General features: G+C 44.2%; 1 protein-coding gene across 1 annotated transcript in view; it reads left to right on the top strand.

Annotated features, from left to right (window-relative positions):
- Positions 1 to 4,895: 4,895 nt before the first annotated feature.
- The window catches only part of LOC144767768 (killer cell lectin-like receptor subfamily B member 1B allele C), a 150,725-nt gene continuing 132,759 nt past the window's right edge, over positions 4,896 to 22,861 (top strand). Inside the window, exons 1-2 of the mRNA XM_078651150.1 lie at positions 4,896 to 5,041; positions 15,734 to 15,832. Of these exons, the coding sequence (XP_078507276.1) occupies positions 4,909 to 5,041; positions 15,734 to 15,832 (232 nt within the window). The 5' untranslated portion in view covers positions 4,896 to 4,908. The remainder of the gene's footprint in view (positions 5,042 to 15,733; positions 15,833 to 22,861) is intronic.

Genomic DNA, 22,861 nt, shown 5'->3' with positions numbered 1-22,861 from the left:
TGTAAGAAGGTGGATTCTGTATCTTTGGCTACAGTAAATTCGGACCTGGGTTCTAGTATGTTTGCCCTCGTAGTCCTGATGAGGCCTGGATTAAACAGAGGCTGAAACGCGTCGACACACACAATTGGAAGACTCCAAAACAAGAAATCTGTTTGAGCATTGTTAATGAAATAATTATTTAAGAGCGTGCCATTTTAAGAGAGGTCAAAAGTGGTATATACCTCTTACACTCCTTTTTGTCATCGCTTTTGTGTTTGTTTTGGTGATCTAAAGTGAAGGAATGTTATGTGAAAGAATTATACATTGACATCCTTGTTCAAATAAGTGGGGCATTAGAACCGTGAGTTAGGTTCCTAAAAAAAAGTGTATATATATGTAAATCAAAAATATATGTGTTTTGTGTGTATATATGAATCGTGTACAGTTTTGTTCAATGTGAGAGACCAATAATTAAGGTCTAGTGTGGTTTAATTAAAAGAAAAAGTTGAACTATACATTGGATATTTATTGCTCTGGGCGTTTGGCTATCCTTTTGGAGATACTCTATATTTAAAACTATTTCAATTAAATTGTGTTGAGAAGGATTACCCCAAGACTGGACAATTGATGGTATCCAGTCTTACAACCAGAAAGACGAAATAGTGTTCCGTAGGCTTTACTTTGTTTTTTTCTTTTCAGATCCAGCTTGCAGCCTGACCTGCCGACAACTCGTCAATTACCTCTTTTTATGCATAAAAGTTTATAATTCTGAAGATAAACTTCCTACTCAATTCATCTGGTCCCTGTATTCATTGTGGCCAGCCTTAATTTCTGACTTTGACCTTGTCCAGCATGACCAGACAACCGCTGTTGGTGCTTTGTGCTTTTTGGTGCTCTTTTTATTTCGCATTTAAAAAAAATCATATGTATGGTTCTACTTATTACATTTTTGTCATTTTGGTGTAATTTAATGTATTTAAAGGTTTTTCTGTTTTTTCTAACTCGTTCATAATTATTATACGTTGCGTTTGCACTTCATTGCTGTTTGACATACATCTAACACTAAAATCCATTTTGCAGCATGCACTGTACCCACAACAAACTCGCCTCACCTGTTCATACCCCAGTGAGGTGGGGTTTGTACTACTGATATGGACTAGAGGTAAAAAAGAACTGGAAAATACAATAATAGGTAACCATTTCTTCATCAGTTTAAACTAAATTCATTATGTCATGTTGTTTTTATTCTTTCAGATAGTTTCAGATTAAAGCATTGCATTTCAATATTCCACATAGGGCCAGATGTATCAACATTCCCTTTTGCGATTTCTAAATAGCGATTTTTAAGGAATCGCTATTTAGAAATCGCAAAATGGTATGTATGTAGAAATTCGCTTTTTTTTAGGGATTTCTCAATATTCCTTAATTGCGATTAGCAAATTGCTAATCGCAATTAAGGAATAGAATGGAAAATTATTCCCATTCATTCCTATGGGCCAGGAGGCCCATAGGAATGAATGTGAAGTTATTCTCAATTTGGGATTCGCAATTTGCTAATCGCAAATTGAAAATAATTTCAAGGGTGCAGGGGTGTCTCAAGAACACCCTGCTGCACCCCTGAAAATGACATGTGTGCGCATATGGCGCACATACATGCCCTAAGGGCATGTATGAGCGTCACATGGCACCTTTACAAATTGAATAAAGTGCATTTGTAAAAGAAATCGCAAATTACCACCAACTACAAGTTGGTGGTAATTTGCGATTCCTTAAGGCCATTTTGGATTTTTGTTTTGCTTGATACATTGCATTTAAGGAATCGCAAAATGTGCGATTCCTTAAATGCAATCGCAAAATAAGGAATGGCAAATTTTGCGATTCCTTATTTTGCACCCAAATTCCATGATACATACCATTTTGCGAAAATGGATTTGCAAACGCCGAAATTCTGCGATTTTCGGCATTTGCGAACCCATTTGGCCTTGATACATCTGGCCCATATTTCCTAAAAACATGAAATGAGGTTCCTTTAATACAACTGTGGGAAGAAGTTCCTTTTAGCATGATCACCCCCATTTTGTGCTGAATTTTTTTGTAGGCTTTTAAACTCTGCACATGTGCAGGATGTGTGGTATTTAAAAAGTAAGACATGTCTATTTGATCTTTTACATCTCCTGGAAGTGAAAAACCTCCAAAGTCGTTTTACACTGTGGCAAGGCTATCTCGCCCACAGGAAAATACTGGGTTCCACTATAACAACTTATAATGCTTAACTTCAGTTTGAGAGTAACTACATATTTTAATAGTAATTTAAAACCCAAAGTAATCGTCAAGTTAGATTTTATTTGACTATTTTAAAAGTGACACTTTTAGAAAGTTGTAATTTTTCTGACTAAGCCAAAAAAAGGGTTTTCTGCCAAAGTCACTTGACTGTTGATGGCTCACCTGTGGTGAGACGTTGATTGAGCCCAGACAGTGGGCAAAGGGCTTAGGTGTGGAGATTAATTATTCTTCCTTCAATAGGATTTCCTGGGGGCTGTGTCCAGTCTCTTCTTGAGCTTCAAAGAATACCAACCCTTTCACTGGAAATTGTGGCTTAAACTTGAGACACCCTTTTGTCTGGCTAGTATTCCGGGCCACAAGCACAGTGAGGGGTGGATGAGCTGCCCCAGAACTGGTTTAGAGTGATCACAAGAAAGGGTTTTCCCATTATCATGAACACACCTCTGGGTGAGCAGAAGGAGCTCGGTCCAGGGGAAGAAATGTTCTGCCATATTGGATTTAGGTAGAGAGAGGTACTGTTTGATAGTTTATAGTAGAACACACAGAGAACAGGAAGTGCTGAAAAAGTAGGTAGGCTACCCCTTAGCCGCAGCCATCAACGTTAAATTACCTATTGGCCACAGCTTTCTGCTTTGCCCCACTGAAGGAGCTTCATCTGGACTAATTGTATTGTATTGTATGGCACATTTATAGAGCGCAACTGTCACCCCACGGGTATCCTGGTGCTGTGATCCTCAATGGCCTGAGCACGATATTATAGTGGCAGCTGTAATTACAATGTCCTTGGGAAAAGATGAGTTTTTAGTCCCTTTTTAAAAGAGGATAAGTCACCCATGCTTCTAAGAGACAATGGCAGCGCGTTCCACAGCCTTGATGCCGTATAGCTGAAAGAACGACCACCCATTCGCATCCTCAGGATTTTAGGAACTACCACCAGGTAGGCTGAGGCAGAGCGAAGGGATCTAGTAGGGGTGTACCAGGAGAACAGCTCCTGCAGGGAGATCGGCCCCTGACCGTGGAGAGCCCGAAAGACCAAGCAAAGGGCTTTAAAGTCAACACGTTGGGAGACTGGCAGCCAATGAAGATCCATAAGTGCTGCCGAGGAAGAATCAGACCGCCAACGAGAGAGTACCAGCTTGGCGGCAGAATTCTGCACCCGCTGCAGTTTGCCCAACAAGGTTATAGGTGCCCGCAGAAGTAGTGTGTTGCAGTAGTCAAGTCTGCTTAAGATGATACTACCCACTACTTCTGGTCTGGCATGGGCCGGGAGCAGGGGAAGAATCTTCTGCAAGGTGCGGAGCAACAACATACAGGTGGACACCGTTTTATTCACAAAGCCATCCAGTTGGAGATTGGGTTCGAGCATCACCCCTAGATTCCGAACGAAGTCTGCCGCCGCTACCGTACCCTGAAAAGAGGGGGGCCAGAAATCCTGTGGTAAAGGCCGGTAGATACGGTCCATCAAACAGTGCAACACCTCGGTCTTTGAGCTGTTGAACTGTAAGGAGTTGTTGCTCAACCATTCTGCCGTGGTGGTCATACAATGGTGAAAGGTCTCCTGTGACACCGCATTCTTACCTTCAAAGGAGAAGATAAGCTGGGTCATGGTATGCTAGTCAGTATACTATTGAGATGAGCTCTCTGCGTGCACAGATTTTAGACCTTGTCGACCACTGCAATGGGACCCCACTCTTCAACAATCAGCTGTTGGTAAGCCCATGCTTCAGATCCAGCTTGCAGCCTGACCTGCCGACAACTCGCCAATTACCTCTTTTTCTGCATAAAAGTTTATAATTCTGAAGATAAACTTTCTACTCAATTCATCTGGTCCCTGTATCCATTGTGGCCAGCCTTAATTTCTGACTTTGACCTTGTCCAGCATGACCAGACAACCGCTGTTGGTGCTTTGTGCTTTTTGGTTCTCTTTTTATTTCGCATTTAAAAAAAATCATATGTCTGGTTCTACTTATTAGATTTTTGTCATTTTAGTGTAATTTAATGTATTTAAAGGTTTTTCTGTTTTTTCTAACTCGTTCATACTTATTATACGTTGTGTTTGCACTTCATTGCTGTTTGAGTGCTGCATACATACTCTACATATTGCTTCTAAGCTAAGGTTGACAGCTGTGGGCCAGGCTACCAGAGAGTTAAGCTTGGGTTAATTTAGTGACTTGAGTGGGTCACCCTGACAAGAATTGGGACAAAGATTTCAGGTGGGTTCAACTTCTCACCCACCTGAACTAATACTGCAATTACTTACTCCACCCAACTTGAACACAACCTCAACGTTACTCACAATGTAGTACTTATCTCCACTCACTCTGAACCCTCACGGTATAAAAGTGGGTCTTGTGTTGCCAAAGAACTCCACCTTTAGGTCTTCCATTTTAAGGTGGACAGGACCGAAGCCCTGGGCACACGTTTACAGCTGCAATAATTATAAAACATATTTCAGGTTTGAAACTTCCATCGCTTCCTGTTCAGGGTCTTGTGGTCAGCACTACTCTGTCCGATGGCTTCTGTCTGAGGGCTGGTGGTTTCTGGTTCCTGTGCAAGGTTTAGACAGCTGTGACACAGCCTTCTAGCTCTGAGAGCATTCACTCAGACTCAGACTCTCTGTCAGAACCCAGTTTTAAAAGTTCATCAATGGAGGATGAGGAGGGATACACAGCTCTGCAGTTCAAGGGGAGGAGGAAACCAGAGGATGAAGATGGATACTCAGCCCTGCATTTCAATGATAGGAGGCAACCAGAGGACAGCCATGAAGATGCACTGAGAGGTTAGAAGTCCCTTTACTTTTATTACCTTTGCTTGTTTTGCTTTTCTTTGCACTATTTGTACATATTGTGCACCTTACCAGGTCAGTCAATCCATGACTTTCACTTGGAGGGCCCACAGTAGGGCTGTGGATGGATATTGTCACCAGTGGATTCATCTTACTGCAGGCACTTCAACAGAAGGTTTAGACAAAGGGTGTAATATGGCTGTCATCAAAATTGAGTTTACAGAGCACTTGAGGCTATCTCTCTTTTCATACACCTTTTACTTCTTGTTGAAAACCTAATGGGTGGGGAAAGTATATCAGCATTCTAAGTCTCCAGTGGACTCCATCTCCAGATAACATTTTCAAGTCTTTGAGAGGCCAGGTGTGAGGTCCCCAGCCCAATTACCTCAGGCTGTGACAATATTTTGTGAATACAGAGAAGTTCAATGGCAGCCTCATCACCAAGTTCTTCTTTATTGTAGAGTGATTCTGGGCCCTGCCAAGGTCAAGGGCACACTCAACATGTAGGTCCTGGTTGCTGAAAAGTCCATTCAAAGGTTCAAGGTCAATACACTGGGTAAAATGGAAATCAAGACTAATATGGTGCTTTGGGCTGTAGGCTACCACTTTTCAGTCCTCTCTGCTCAGTGCTAGAACAGAAGGAACTTGGCAACCCGAGTTTTCGACTTGTCTCCTTGTTAGTTTACAATATATGAATACCCAGGTAGGAGGCTTCTTTGTGTTGACAAATTATTCTTGTTTACACAGTTTGTACCACCACTGTTTTCAGTAATGTTATGGCATTAGGGAAATAAAACAGTCCTACAAGAAAGGCTCAAAAGAATAATGAAACTATCATATATATCATCTTATCATCATAAAACTGGGACAATGAGGAAAATCAGAGGAGAAGAACAGCATCTCTAAATAATATATGCACACTGGCGTAATGTGTATTTTCTACCATTGTCCTTCCAGCTCTTGTTATTTCCCTTCACTGAGCATGTCCAGGACAAGAAGCAGGCAAGGATTGACTGCCACAGGATCTTGACTCTTGGGTTCTCTTGTTGCAGTAAAGTTAATTCTAAAGATCATGAGATAAAGGCCTCTCCATATGCAGAGGCTTGAGACAGAGGCAAATCATACCACACCTGCTGGATTACCCTTAGGATTTTCTCCACATTGACCGGATGCTGTCCACCCACTCCTCCTCTTCATGTCCTATCTACCATCCCCTAGAAGATTGTGACCCCTTCATTTTATCCTGTTTGAACAGAAAGGAGGTTAGCAGTTTCAGCTCTCCCTGCACTGCCTCCAGTGCTCCAAGAATCTACAACTCTCCATAAACACATCCTATCTGGAAGGGAAATACAGGAAACAAGTTAAATTGTGTTCTGTGAATTTCATGCTCCATTGAAGAACTGTTGGCCTGTGAACATGGTCCTGCATGCAAGCTGTGTGCCAAGCAGTGCTTAATTTGTAAAATATTAGGTGCCAGGGCTTTGACCAGGAGGCCACTGCAGCTTGCACCACCCATCGCCCTTGTCATCTATGCCAAAACAACTACTAGCCTTCTCTCTCGCAAGTAAATGCAACAGATCAGATTATTCCAGGTCCCCAAAGCTAAAGGAATGGCTGGGGTAGCAGGTATGTACAATTTTAATGTATATTGTGTTCCTAAACTACCGTTGTTCTGCTCATCTCTAATTTAGATGAGTAGCGCCACCATGTGGTAGACTGTTCTAAGTATGGTGTTGAAAGTACGGTGCCGGTGCCGAGCACCGGAAATAGTGCTTGTGCCGAGCACCGTAAAGCACCGGCTCAAATTAAGCACTGGTGCCAAGACTCCATGCTGTTTGATGCAATGCTGTTCAGGTTTTTATCACCAGTATCAAAACAGAAGGCTACATTATTTGATAGGACAGATGATTGATTTCATGTATATTTACTTACACTATTATGAATGGTTCAAGTACTATTCCCACAATATTCCTGGGAAATCTTAGACAGCTTGCTTGTCAAAGGAAGTGAGAGACTGGGAAAGGTTACATTCCTAAAAGAATACACTAAAGTGATGGATAAAATGCTTTATTTAATCTCAGCCACTGGTAATTATTTGGGGCTGCATCCCAGTCCATGATTATTTTGCCCCTATGCCACCACCGTCTGGACCCAACCATATGCGAATCAGTCTTGATGTGCTCCAATTTGAACACTCCAGCTCAGCTGCCTAGCCAGGTCCTCCCTGAACCGGGACACAAGCAACTCAGGATCGGTTTCACCGTAATTATGGGCTCATCAGCCGGGTATATATTAGGTTTGGCTTTGGCAATTCTTGTTTAGTTCTGTCATGGTTTAGGCGGAACCATTTGTTGTTGAGACAGCAGGGCCATCATCAATCTAAAGAAAATTATCTACTAACGTCAAAAATATTGCTTTAGATTCAAATAAGCACCCTTTGTCACAGTAGTCCCTGATGCTTAAGGGGACCACTTTGTGTGTAGATGTCCTCATTGTGAAAGTGTAGCACAATGTAACTCAGAGTGAAAGCAGCCAGTGGTTGAAGCGTGCTAACATCCTGCCTCACGGCGCATGCTGCAGTGGCTGGAAGACAAACGTGATTGACACAGCAACAGACTAATGGTTGAAGTCTGGCTGTTTACCCATACTACTCACTATGTTATACATATCATAGTGGGAGAGGTGTGGCGCCGCGGCCAGGGCGACTGACGCTGGAATCTGGGGATCACGGTTAGATCCCCGGCACCGGCGGCAGATTAGCCGAGCACCATGTGACTCTGGGCAATAGCTCGCTTAATCTTCCCGACGGCCCCCAGCGCCTAGAGACCCTAACGGGTGATTGTGCGCTATACAAATGTGGATTATTATTATTATTGTAAAATTAAAGCGTATTGGCTAACAGCAAATCTTAATCCCTTGGGCGCGCCCGCGATTCTGCGCCTGTGCGGCACTTTTAAACAGTGGGCGGGTTCATGACGGCCCCCAGCCGTCATCAGCACACGCCCACCGTGATGCATGACGGATGCGGGCCGTCATCAGCATGGAAGGGGTTAAAAGGCAATCGGTCAGGGGTTGGCTGGCAGCCTATTGCCTTTGCTAATGCAGTTTTGGAATGTTTTGGTAAAACTTTCTTATAAGTAGATAGCCACGCTTACAAAGACAGATACATATAGAGGCTTGCATAGGCAGGCAGACTGAGAGGCTTGCAAAGATAGATAGATAGATAGATAGATAGATAGATAGATAGATAGATAGATAGATAGATAGATAGATAGATAGATAGATAGATAGATAGATAGATAGATGATGAATAGATAGATTATACTGACTAGATAGTTTTTCAAATATAAGAATGTACAAGAGAGCTAAAAGCAAACTACTAAAGCCCCATAAGTAGGACATACAGGCTAAATTGGTTTACAAACATTACTGTAGCCATCAATTAAAAGCATGACTTTCAGGAGTGCACTTGGAGATGCACTTCATTGTGCACTAACAAAATTACAACTTCATGAAAACAGTTTCAATTGGACACAATTTGATATGCTGTGAAATAGAGGAGTCAGGAACTGATAAAGCTGGCAGGTGCCCTGAGCTAAACATGGAAGAGCTGGTAGAAACCGTCCTGCCATCATATTAGGCTGTAAACACAAAGTCAACATGTGCGATTGTGCGTTGCTTCCCTGTCTTTCCCATTTGTCCTCCCATTCCTCCGCCTCCTGGAACAGTCTTACGCCTACATTCCCTCAATTCCCCCGTCCCTATTTCAGCGGGGGATGAAACGCTCACTGGACTATCCCCTCTTTTAGGGGACAAGACATTACTATGCTGCAGTTTGTTTTACTATTACTTGTTTGATGTCAGGCTGTTGCCCTGATGGTTCTCATTTGTACAATTGTGTGTGCAGTAACATCTGAAAAATGTGAATAAAGAAATTTCGGAAAAAAATACAAAGACAACAACAAAGTAATAAAGCAAAAACAAACAAAAAACGGCACTGAGGAACTGACATGTGTATGGATGTTGTCTTGGTGAAAGAGCAATTGTAGTCACTTAGAGGCATATCATCAAGGAACGGCGATAAATAGCGCAAAGCGCTCGGCGCTTTTTGATTTATTGCCGTCCTTCTATGGAATTTATCGCCCTAGTAGCGCATTATTAACAACGCTTTTCTCCAGAGCGATAAGAATTCCAGCGATAGCGGGGAAATTGCCGTTTTGCGGGGAACATCGCTGGTTTTCCAGCGATGTTCCCTGCAAAACATCGATAACCTTGCTGATACAACCCTGTGGTCATATCAGCATAATCTACCCCCAATGTCAGGGATAGGTAAGTCTGCATTTTAGCAGACGTTAGTTTTTGGCGAAAACAGCGGTTTTCTCCAGAAACTAACGTCTGCTTAAATGCTTGGGCAGCCCTGTAAATATTGCGATGTGCACATCAGCGATATTTGCAAGGTTGTTCTGCCCAGTGATGCCCACTTTGCATCTCATTAGAGATGCAAAGGGAGGCGTTGGGTAAAAGGGTGCTAACATGCGCTAATGCATATTAGCACCCACTTGTAAATAGAGCGAAAAGATTATCTCCACTTTTTTGGCCTTTAAAGCCAAAAAAGCGGAGGTAATGCCCTTGTTAATATGCCCCCTTAAAGTGAAAATATCCAGTGGCTGAAGTGGGCTCACCCCTGCTCCATACTGTATCCTGTAGTGAGCAGAAGCAAAATGTGAATGACACACCCATAGACCAATGGATGCAACCAGCTGATTAAAAACCTCTTTAAATACGTTTATTATACATATATTTCTTTAATCAAAAGGTCTTGGCTAATGCCAGACCTAAACGGAGCCTAATATCTACTTAATGTAGGTGATTTCACAGATATTCGTCATAATCTGCTTCTTCTGCTTGTTGCGAAGGATCGCACCTGTTAGTACTACGGAGAGATAAATAGATATGTATTTATTGTATGATTATTTACATTCTCATTTTCATCAATACACATGCATTTTGCACATGATTCAAAAGACAAAAAGTGCTTGTGTTTCAGAAAAGATAGACAACTCCTTGAGACATATTTCACCTGATGATTAAAAAGATTGTTAAATAAAGAAAGGCTCAGTCCCTCAGGGGCATATTATCAAGAACGGCGTTAAAATTATCGCCGTTTTAGTGGCATTCCACTACCGCTAAAGCGGCGATAATGGGCTTGATAATAGGCCCTTGAAAATTCCCATAGAAGCCCAGGTTCTGGTGTGAACCTGGGCTTCTATTGGAATTCTCCAGGGCATATTATTAAGCCCATTATCGCCGCTTTAGCGGTAGTTTTCCTGCCGCTAAAGCCACGATAATTTTAATGCTGTTCTTGATAATATGCCCCTCAATTTCTAAGACGTGCTCTTCTTTTGACTCAATCCTTTGATAGCCTGTTAAAATATTTTAAAACTCATGCTGACGATTTTACGAGGTCCCATTCAGACATCAAGTAAAAGCCTTAATGTAGGATCTTATATGTAAAACATGAAAAATCAGATGCAGCCAATATTTCCTAAGTGGGAGCATTTTTTGCAAATTCAAGTGACTTGATGTAAAGTTTCAAAGGTTGCCTGGCAGACCCTACCCCGGTCAGTGTAACTACAGAAACCCTCTCATACCAATGCCCCCTGAGAGAGTGGCAACCTAATCGATTGTTTTTTCGATTCCATTGATACTGGTTGCTTCAGATACAACAGGCAGGTCAGTATGAAATAGTGCTTAGAAACATTGCATTTGCTTTCTTATGAGTTATTTTTCCTCCATTGTAATGCTTAGGAGCATGACTTTGCCAGGCATTTGCTCTCAAGTTGTAAGTGTGGTTTCAAGTTTCCGAAGAATCTTTTTTGTTTACTTAATAACTTTGGCACCTCTTGATGTACCTGCAGAAATCTTTCCAAAAACGTAATTTAATCAGAAACTCCCCAGAAAGTTTGTGCTGATCCATTCAGCAGGGCCCAAAAAAAAAGGGATGTCCCAAATCCTTGATTTCCCACGTTAAAACTCCTCGGAAATGTTGCTCTCTGATACAGGAAAAAATGGCTGAATGAAATGACAACACATTTGGCAAAAAGTTAAAACTTTACTCTGAAATCTTGTATGGCACAGTGTCACAGTAGGTGAAACTTGAACCAGGGGCCCCATGGGACTACTGCAGTGCTCACAAATACATTAAACATATATAAAATGCAGAAATGTGGGTTGGGTGTTTTTTTGGGGTGTGTGTATGTATGCTCTTTGGCACAGCTGCAGTGTTCTGTTGGCATCTTTACAACGTTTTGGACTGAAGAACTGGGTCAGCTTCTAGCAGGTAGGCAGGCATAAGAAACACTTCTTTGAATAGATACAATTTCTAGATTTATTAGAGATTATAAGCTGCCCCAGCACCGAATATTGACATTTGAGCCCACCTGGGCACTCAATGCAACGTTCAGATGGGTTGGTTGCCTGAACTTAAATAGCTGAGGAAATCAATGCAGCAAGTAAATTCAAATGACTAACAATTGTGGCCTGGGAAAATTATCAAGTATCGGGGGTGTCTTTAAGCCTCTTGACTTGGAATATGGCTCAGATCGACTGACGTTGGAAATCCTCAAAATATTTACACAAAAAATGTCTGTAACCCACATATCCATGCGTGGGGTAGTGTGATGCTTCTCTGTGACCCTTAAACGCCCTTGAGAGACTCCTGCTTTTGGTTAACAAGTTGATGTGGGACTTTGCTTCTAGATCGTGAAACTATTATGGGATCTTATTTGGCCTGTTTGAAATAATATACATGGAGGCTGCTTGCAAACAAGCTCGGGGGTCCAAGCCTGCTTGTGAAATGAATATTTGTTTTTGAAACTTTGTTGTGGTTAAATCCTTGGCTAAAGGCAGACATTTGCAGGTTCTTACTTCTCCAGTGCTGGCAGAATTCATTTGCAAAATGTCAATGTTTGTTGGTTTAATTAATTTCAACATCTTACTGACGTCACCCACAGGACCTGTGCCGCATGGGCTATCTGTGTGCGTGTATTAATGCGTGTGCCCAGTGCCGCAGAGTTGGCTTATGTTAGTTCGAGCACACCAAGAGAGCGCCACCCAGGTACGAGACATGTATTTAATGCTGTCATTAACTCCATCCTTTTCACTTTATCCCCTGAAAAGGTCACACCTCTGTTGACCCAACATTCAATGACCTTATCCTGTCATTGAAGGGACCTTGTGCATCACATGTTGACCTGCTGTAGACACTGTAGGCCAAATTTATCAGCTGTTCACACAACACAATGCAACAAGACAACGTGCTGTGCTACGTGAAAGGGGGAGGGCAGTAATGCACCTTACCTATCAAGATATGGCACCATTTTGTCCTCTCTCTGCGGTGGCACACTTTTGGTTGCCTAAAGCCAGGGCAGACATCCTTGCACCATGGTGGAAGGGTGCCTATGTTGCAGGGAGGATTATGTTTGTGCAGGAAGGAACGTGTTCCTGCACAAAAACAATATTTTGAGGCTATATCCTCTTTCCTCATGTGCGGCAGAATGCAACTGACATAGAAAGAGGAAAAAACAAGGGGAAATAAAGATATTTGATGTATTCCTAGGGTACCACTCATGGTAAATCTGTGAATGGGCCAATACCATGAATGGATTGATGGGAACACAGTTGCTCAACACATGGAACGCCTCCCTGGGTCAGCATGACGCAAGTCACTAACTAGTGCCGCTTCACTTTACTCCAGCTTTACCAAGCACCTTAGGGCCACAAAAGGTGGCCTTGCGTGGCTTTGTAAATCTCATCTCGGTTTACAGTGCACTTTCGTTACCTTGCGTGAACGAAGGGTGGCGCAAACCCTTTGACAAATTTGCCCCTATATCCATTTATAGCTCAGGGTGAATCTCTTCTTCCAGCTGTAGGACACCCTCCCCTAGGACGTCCTCCTCGCTTTCCAGTTTCTGTGCTTTCCCACTGAGTAGGACCACAGTCCATTAATTTTCAAATCTTCAGCACTCTCTGTTTGTGTGTAACAAATCAGACCCATCGCATTTGCAGAAATTGACTGACCTCAAATCTTCTGCAGAATTTCCTGCCTGCCCAGAGAATCACACACTTCCTTCCTGCTTAGAAGAGGTGAGATCCCCTTGATGCACAAATTCTTTGTATTGACTATACCAGTGACATCTCCAAAGAGCTTTTACATTATTGTACGAAGACAATGTCGACAACTTAACTAACCATACTTATGATTTTCACTCGGCCATTTGCACATCATTAAGTCTGAAATGTGTATGAATATTCAGCACATATGGATCCTCTCCTCTGATGTATTTATTTATTTATTTAGAACATTTGTATAGCGCAGCTGTCGCCTTACAGGCATCCTGGCGCTGAGATATCACCAGAGGGGGGGAAGCACGGGGAAGAGCAAGCAGTGCGTTGACCATCGAGTTAACACTTTGGAAACAGCCAAGTTTTGACCCGCTTCCTAAAAGGAAGGAGCTCCTTCGTTTGACGGATGTCTAGGGGCATACTGTTCCAGAGTTTAGCGGCCGCAACTCCGATAGATCTGCCTCCGGTCCTAACTTTTTAAAAATCTCAGCACTTTTACAAGGCATGCCGTTGTGGAACGAAGTTGGATGGGGTGTACCAGTCAAACATGGCTTGCAGAGAGCTGGGCCCAGATCCATGCAGAGCTTTGAAGACGAGGCAGAGGGATTTAAAGGCCACTCGTTGTTTCAACTAGAGCCAATGGAGTTCGGCCATCGCCGCTGTGGCCGAGGATCTCCTAGGCCAGCCAAGAGCCAGTTTAGCAGCGGCAGATTGTACTCTTTGGAGTCTGTCTAACAGCAGGGCTGGAGACTCGAGTAGCAGCGCATTACAGTAGTCGAGGCGACTTAGAATAGTACACCTGACTATTAAATTTGTTTAATATGTCTCTATTCCATGGAAAACGTTTCAATTTTGAGATGAAGTAATTTGACAATCTTTCATCCTAATTAAGAGACATGGGTGGCCACATGCAGAGTGTAAGGATCTTAATATGCTGGCAAACAGGTTGGTTGGTTGACACTTGTGTTGACATAGTCTTGATTGTTTGGAATTGAAATTAATAATTGTTTTTTGATCATTCTCATGAGTAAAAGTCCATCAGGTTGTGGTCCCTGTGTTGAAGCTAATGTGTCACACTTATTAGCTTTCATGCTGTGCTGTTGTATCTTGAAGTGCTCTGCTGTATCTTACGTCGGTCACTTCACAGCAGTACCTTGCTCAAAGGTCAGTCACTTTGGAATTTCATAATTTATCCAGAGCCTGTGCCTAGTTATTTCTTTTCATTCATTGCACACACACAAAGGTGGGACCAGGATGGCTGGATAATCTCCTAAACATATCTAAGACTGTACCTTGGATTTTCGAGTTATTTTTGCTCTTTCATAAAATAAAAGTAAACTTCAAAATATAGATGACCTTTTTGATAGCATTTGGGTTTCATCAGCTGCTAATCACACAGGATGAATTCATGTAAATTACAACAGGTAAAGATTCAAAATCACTAATCAGAGCTCAGAGAGAGAAGAAAAACAACAATTGCTTTTTCTTGTATCCTGGTCAATTTACAAACCAACCGTTGGGTTGGCAAAAGGAAGCTCACCAAAAAAGTGTCTCATTGTGTAAATCAGTGTGAAAGCAAGCAGAAGTAGTTATTACTAGATGTGTAATCCAAAATTAACATATTAAGTAATGAAATACACAGGGGTGAATGTTTGGGTACCATAGGCGCGCACACAAACGGGGGCCCATGCACAAAACATCAAGCCCAAGGCCACGCGAGGAGCCTCAGCTGGAGCTTTGCATGGGCCACAAAAGTAACAATGGTGGCTTACAGGTCCTGCGTGAATGCTTGTCACCGGGAGCAGCTGTACCTCAGTGTGTATTCCAAAGCAACGTAACCAATCAAACAGCATGCAGTGAATGTGTACACATTTAACGTAACCAATCAAACAGCATGCAGTGAATGTGTACACATTTAACGTAACCAATCAAACAGCATGCAATGAATGTGTACCCATTCAACATAACCAATCAAACAGCATGCAATGCATGTTTACCCATTCAACGTAACCAATCAAACATCGTGCAATGAATGTGTACCCATTCAATGTAACCAATCAAACAGGGTGAGATGAATGTGTGCCCGTTCAACTTAACCAATCAAACAGGGTGCGATGACTGGGTACCCATTCAACGAAACCAATCAAACAGTGTGCAATGAATGTTTACCCATTCAACGTAACCAATCAAACAGGGTGCGATGACTGGGTACCCATTCAACGTTACCAATCAAACAGCGTGCAATGAATGTTTACCCATTCAATGTAACCAATCAAACAGGGTGCGATGACTATGTGCCCATTCAACGTAACCAATCAAACAGCGTGCGATGAATGTTTACCCATTCAACGTAACCAATCAAACAGGGTGCGATGACTGGGTACCCATTCAACGTAACCAATCAAACAGCGTGCGATGAATGTGTACCCATTCAATGTAAACAATGAAACAGCATGCAATGAATCTGTACTCATCCAAAGCAGCCAATGAAACAGCATGCACTAAATTTGTGAGTATTCATAAATGCTGTATTGTGTTTTTCTCCCATGCTTAACTTTACAGGTAACCCAAAGAGATCCCGCTGGCTCAGGCGTCTGCTGGTCATCAGTGGAGCATTGAACGTCCTCCTGCTGCTGGCTGGCATTACTGCTGGAGTTTTGGGTAAGTGCTGTTCGCACAGTGTGTGAGGGTTACAGTGGAGGGAGGCCGCGCTAAAAATGTTGTACAGCTAAATACACAGGGGTAGATTTACAATAACTGGTGCATCCCTGCATATCAGTAGGGATGCGCGAGTTATTGTGCGCCACGGCTCCGCCACCATGGATATGCCGCATTTACAATGCGGCGCACCATGGGGCAAAAACGGCACAGATGCATGACTCATCTGTGCCGTAAAGGTGGCGCATTGCTGGAGCTGCGTCGCAAGCGGCACGCAGCTCCAGCAATGCTCTGGGGGGCCCTATCTTTGCAATACTGCATCAATCCTTACACCTGCTTCATGCAGGCGCAGGGTTTTGACGCAGCATGGGCTCAAAAGTGACTGAGTGAAATCTTGTAGATTTCACTCAGCCACTTTTAGGAGGCATTCCTGCGCTGGAACGCCCCCTCCTGAGCCGGAACGCCTACTTCTGGCACAGGCCTTTACAATGTGACGCATCTCCCAGATGAGCACGTTGTGAATACCCTGCACAATGGTGCCTCTTTTGCAAAAGAGGCGCAAGGGGCTTGTAAATCTGCCGCACAGTGTATCATGAGACATCTGAGGCTGCCCGAGGCCCATTTATCACACTAAATGCTCTCATTTATTGTGGCTGATAGAGTCCCCAATACTGCTGGACGGGCAACTTCAAGGGGCCGAGTTACTGGGGGAATACAATTGAGGCCATGACTGGCTCCTTAGAAATGTGGAGCTACCCGTGTAACTGGTACTTCCTAGTTCGATCACCCCAGCTCTTCGCCATTCTACCAAAGAATGACGGGTCTGGTGGCTTAGTGGACTAAAGCAGCCACTGTAGGGGTCTGTGTTTGACCTCATGGTCACAGGTTCAAATCATGGTGGGTCCACTCAGCCTTTCATACATCTAGGGTCGATAAAATGAGTACCATTGAGTTGGGTAACAATAAACATCTGTTATTCAGTGCCAGGAGACCTTTGGGTAATCGTGCGCTTTACAAATAGACATGTTAAAGACTTTCACTAGAGGTGTTAGTTGCTCTCAGGAGGTGAAGGTCCGGTAATCGAAGGACAAATGGTAAAAAAAAGATGGAAAATTATATTGCTGCTGTAAAACAAAAAAATTGAAAGATTACAATCATCAACTTAGACTTATCTTGAAATGCAGGGAACAATCATTAATTAATCAGTCCAATTTACGTCAGTTAGGGGTCACAGGTTGGGGGCCAATAGACCCACTGCTGAGTGGAGTAGATGTCACAGCGGGGTCCATCCTTACAAAACAGAGTGGGCGGGGTGCTGCCTCAGGGCCACTAGCATCAGAAATGTCATACTTTACCATCAAAAAGGGCCTTGCTCGTGTACACGAGGATGCAAAGAAGAATTTGAAGATCACCGACGCGTTGAAGAATCACACACCTCCCTGTGATCACGGCCAATGCTGAGGTCACACATGTGCCTTTTCTTTTTTTCTGTCACACAAACCTGGCTTCAAGCAGCAGCAGATAATATACAGAAGATAGTTTCACAGTTGGACCTGATTTTAAAGTTATGCAAAGGCTTGTGAAGGTGAACCAATACTCACCCTGTGGTTCAGGGCACAATACCTAAAAAAAGAAGTGGGGTGGGGGGACGCTGACATCACGACAGGAAGTGACATCATGAAAGGTGGCTTGCACTCAGTTGCACTTTATAGATATTGAGCTCCTTGTAAAATAAGTGGGGGGACGCCGTCCACCCGCGTGGTACCCCGACTCGAGCCCTGCTGTGGTTGGTTACAACATCAACAAAGACTTTGATAAGAGGTGGTTTGGAGATGGATCGAAGCTCTCTTCTAAGTGGAGGAGGACGTGTAGCACTGTAGGGTGAAGGAGGAGGAGAGTGTTCCAAAGTCTTGGTGCATATAAACACATCTTGTCCACGAGACTTCTTTGTGCCTTGTGATCTCCACCCCATGACCGCCGCTTGGTTTCTTGCACAGAATGGACCACCACAGATAGACTATCCTCCAGCAGGTAGCCAAGCCTGGCATTGCTTGTGGTGTAGTAGGCCTCTGTTATTTGTACAGCCTAAAGTCCTGTCCTTCCAATGCATTTTACGTGTAATTGAAGAGTGACAACAGTTGGCTCATATGTGTCTAATGAGGTCTGGCTAAAGACTACTTTGGTGAGTGCAAGACATCATGTTATCAACACAAAATATATATAAAGATGGCATTTGGGTCAGACCTATTCATCTCCTGCTTTGTTCAGCTCAGCATCCTCCAGACATTGCTTGTGGGCAGTGCCTTTCATATTCTGCTTAAGCACTGAGCAGCGTTGTTATCCCACTATAAATCACTGTCATATATGCGAGGGGCAAATGACCTATGAAGGAAGCTGGCTTGGGGCATGGCAGTCCATGGTGTTGGGCGAAAGGTAAAGGCATGCACTGCCCCTCTACCTTGCTTGCTTATTTCAGGTGATGTTTCCAAAGCACTCAGTGCGCATGTGCAGCTCCGAAATTCTTTCTAAAATCAAAAAGGCTTTTGTGGTAAAGAAAACAAAAAAGTTATACTTCCACCTGCATAAATTAAAAAATACTCAAAATCATCAATTATTATAGAAATAAACTTGTGGAAATAGGAAGAACCATATGGCACTTCATTGAAAATATACTAAATATATATTCATTTTTCAGTGCCATGGTGTTGGGCATATTATCAAGTCCCTATGGCCACCACAACGTCACTTTTTGTGATGTTGTGGTGGCGATAGGGTCAGCGCCCTATTATCAAGGCAGCGTTAGGCCACTTAACGTGGCTTAAAGCCATGTTAAGTGGCTTAACGCTGCCTTGATAAAAGGGCCCCTTTCTCGTTAAACTTAGTATGAAAGGGGGCGTGCAGTGGGTGTTGTGGTGGGCATTCCACCGCAACACCCATTAAAGTCGACTTTGCCACCTATTATCAAGTTTGGCGAAAATAGATGGCAGCGCCGAACTTAAGACCAGAAAATTCCTGGTCTTAAGGTGGCGAAACGAGGTAAAATGCTTTATTTCTCCTTGTTTTTGCTTTTTCCATGTGTGCTGCACGAAGCAGCACACATGTAACTTACAAACAGGAATTTTAGGTTTGTTTATGTGCAGGAAGGTACTCCTTCCTACACATAAACAAACCTCCCTGCTTGCAGACACCCTTGCAATCTGGTGCAAGGGTTCCTGCTTTGGCGCTAAGTTGCGTAACTTAGCGCCATCACAGTGGGAAATGCCAGGTGCAGCCTGGCATTTCCGTAGTGGCAGAGAGAGGCATTAATCTCTTCCATGCTCATGACGAGCTCATGAGTTGCGGTGCCTCTGTGCTCATGACAAGCTGAGCGCGTCATGACACGCGCGGCGCTCACACGCGGGGATAATTGCATCGCTGTGCTGAGCGTTCTATGAAAATGGCCGTGGTCGTGACGAGCTCAGCTCGTCATGAGCACAGCGCCACCATGCTGTGTGACGAGCTGAGCTCGTCACGAGCACCGTGGCGCTGTGCGCGCCCCCCTCTCCCCCAGGCACAGCAGGGGAATTAGCCCCGCGGGGAAGGGGTTAAGAAGAGACGGCTAACGCCTCTCTCCGCCACTTCCTTGGTAATATGCCCTTGTGAATTCCCATAGAAGCCCATGTTCTGGTGTGAACATGGGCTTCTATTGGAATTCTCAAGGGCAAATTGTGAGAAGTTGGCCTGGTATATGATGTCCACAGTTCTGTGGGCACCTTGTATCAGTCCAAACAATCCCTTAAGGTGGTGGTTGTAAGTCAACCTTATAGACAAGCTATCCTAGTGGTAGCATGGACTAAGCAGCCTAAAGGCTTAACTCAAGAGGACATGTGAAGCCAGCTGTTTTACCATATACAATCCTGTAATATCAAATGAAAGGACACCACACAAGTTATATATTATCAAAATATATGTATTTATTCTTAGAATAATCCCCACTACTCTTTATGAGCAATGAAGCACAAGCGTTTAAATAAAAGCCCAGTATAACATAGAAAAGTTGCACGTTTTGGATGAGGCCGGTGGCCACTCAAACCATATATCAATAAAGTGGTATAACAATCACTAATCGATCGGGGGTAAGGCCTAGGGCCTTGTGAATCACTGGGACTACACTGGACTATCAGCAGTTAGGACGGGAGTAGCCCGCGGGATTCGGGTGCAGTGCGGGAAGCACAGGCTTGCACCAATGTAAAGTCAATGGTGCGTAAAAGTTATCATATTACAGTTTTAAGAGTCTTCCGACTGGACTAGAAGGACAAAACTTTAGAGTTAGACACTAGGGGTGTATACCACTACAGGAGCCCCGGCGTTCAAGTGTTACCTCACCCACAGGAAGCGGGTGCACAGGTGCGAAGATGTGTCGGGTTTCGCCACGAAGCTCTAGGGTGCCTGGAGATGAAGACACTGCAGGCGTCCAGAAGAGAGGTGTCCGGTGCGATCCAAGGGTGGATCGAAGTTGAAGAGTACCTGAAAGCAGAGGGGACAGAGTCTGGGTCACTAGCCAGTGACCAGGAAGGAACCAGGAAGGAACCAGGCAATGTCGGGCGCAATCAGGTCGATGTCGTGTAGCTTCTCTCCACTGCCACGTGGTCTCTGGGGCACCGAGGATGTCTTGGAGTGAATCACGAGCTGTCCCACAAAGGCTCTCGCTGTCGGCGATGTCGGCTTCAAGATCGGAGTCAACAGGCCTTGGCAAAGACACCCCACGCAGGATTCGAAGATGGCTTAACACTCGGACCAGCAAAGTCAGAGCGGGTGCTCCTTTTCAGGGGAGCGAGAGCCAGTCTCAAGCAACCAAACCAGCTGTGTAAATTTGTAGGTTCGCCGGTTCTGGGGCCACTAGCCAACGGGCAAGCAACCGAACCAACCCGTCAAGCAGAAAAATGCAAAAGGGCCCCACGCAGCACTTGTCAAGTGTGGAGGGGTGAGCTTTGGTGCAAAAGCTGCTCGGGGCTGGAGCTTCTCAAACTTTAATGCACAGCTTCGAGAGAGCCTCGGATGCTGCACGGTCAGCGCTTCATTGTTCCTCCAAGATGGCCGCTCCCACGCTTCAGGTCGCCTCCACAGGTTTGCAGGGACTGTGGATCGGGCTGTTAGAAGGCAGGCACGCTGGGTCTTGTTGATCTCTGTTGCTCGAGTTTCAGCGGGAACTGCAACAAAGCAAATGTCGAGGTGCTGGATGGTGCCTGTTTGCACAGGGTGGTCACTCCTTGACCACAAGGGAGATTCTTCAGTCTTCTACGTCGAGTAGGATGTCGATGGGTCCAGAGTTTAGTTTCATAAGTTTTAGTCAGGATAATCTGATGTGCATTGGCACTGCTCCCACCTATATTCCAAATCTGGGGGCTGGATTACCTGCTAGGTCCCTCCTATGGGTGGGACCCAGGAAGGGGGTGGTTACACCCCTTTCCTTTGTCCAGTTTGCCGCCAATACTGGCGCTGGAGTGTCCCAGAACCAGTTTGACTGGAATCTGCCCAGTGACACCTTGTGTGCCCCAGGCAGTGTCTAGTTTCTTTCAACCCTCCCTGCTACAATCCACTATCTCCTGTCTGGGGTGGTGTGACACCTCCCTGTGACAGGAGATCCTTTCATCAAGCCTCCTCTGTCGAGTTTCGGTCAGCAGCAGGAGGCCAGACATGTGTCTGTGGCAGCAGCATCCATTTTGTGATGCTGGGGCTCTGGTTTGGATTAACCGCATTTGCAGTAAGTAACATGTCTTCCCCTCCTAGAGGGGTGGGATGCTGCCCCCGTCGTCAGAACTGGCGAGGGGGTAGTATTCCACGTTGTATGACACCAAACACAACATGTTTTGATAAAGCCAAACCGGAGTTGCAATAACCGTAAGGATTATAATGCACTTAAGAGTATATGGTATGGCAGTATCACTGGAACAGCAGTAAGGAAATGGTTCCGAAGACTGCAGACAGGCTCAGCTCATGCTAGAGCACCATCTCACATAAAATCAAGCACTCTGCCTCCAGGGTTGTAAAGGCCTGCCATAGGAGTGACTGATAGGTATATATGTGTCCAGATATAGGTTTAGATATAGGTATACTATATCTAAGCAAGGGGTGATTACACCAACTTGCCCCAGGTGTGTGAACAGCCAGTTGTGTCAATTTAAGTACCAGCCAGGGGTGGCAAAAGATATGCTGCAGCCCCTGGTAGGCCTTGGATGCACCTATGCCCTGAGCACCTATAGCGCATGGTACAGGGGCTGACAAGGTGTCCAGTACCAAATTGGTTATGTACCTATAGTACATGGCTGTGAATTTAGAGAGAGAACAGCAGGCTGTGGGTCTGATTAGCAGGCCCACAGCCACCTTAAGTCGAAAACCAGTGACGCAAAAAGCAAAAATTGGGGTGACCATAGGATAGCAGACCCTACTCTCCTACACAAATTATCAAGCCCATTATTGCCGCTTTAGCCTCAGTTTTCTGCCGCTAAAGCGGCGATAATTTTAACGCCGTTCTTGATAATATGCTCCCCAGTTTCTTTTAATAAGTGTTTCTAAATCTTCTTTGTTCACAGCATAGCTCCTCGAGCCTGCACATTCTAAGAGCATAGGTAGTGATCAAGTTGCACAATCCTTTGTAGGGACACATTACTTTTATTAGATTTTTGTTAGAAACAATCTATGTCTTTTCTCATTGCATTACCCTCTCACTAGAGCAAAGCATTCTTGTCAAGGCCTATTCCTAGTCTTGTAGACCGTGTAACTCTAAAACTACTAGTATAGTTACTTCACATTACTCACAGTTGTACAGGCACTTTGCCTTATGACCTACTCATTATGTGCTGGTCTCGAGCTTCACTTGTGCTATGCCTGGCACGTGAGGAACAATGCGTAAGACAATTTGTGTATGCTCTCTCGCTGACATGTTAGTCTTTATCTGTGAAATAAGATCTTTCTTTTTCTGTAGGCTTCTTTTGATTCGGTGGTTCCTGTGCACCCTCAATAGGAAGCTCTAAAACAATTCTTGCTCAACAG

The sequence above is a fragment of the Lissotriton helveticus genome, chromosome 7 (assembly GCF_964261635.1).
Source record: "Lissotriton helveticus chromosome 7, aLisHel1.1, whole genome shotgun sequence".
Classification (NCBI taxonomy): Eukaryota; Metazoa; Chordata; class Amphibia; order Caudata; family Salamandridae; genus Lissotriton; species Lissotriton helveticus.
The sequence above is the reverse complement of the archived record's forward strand: the minus strand, read 5'-3'. Positions and strand labels throughout refer to the sequence as shown.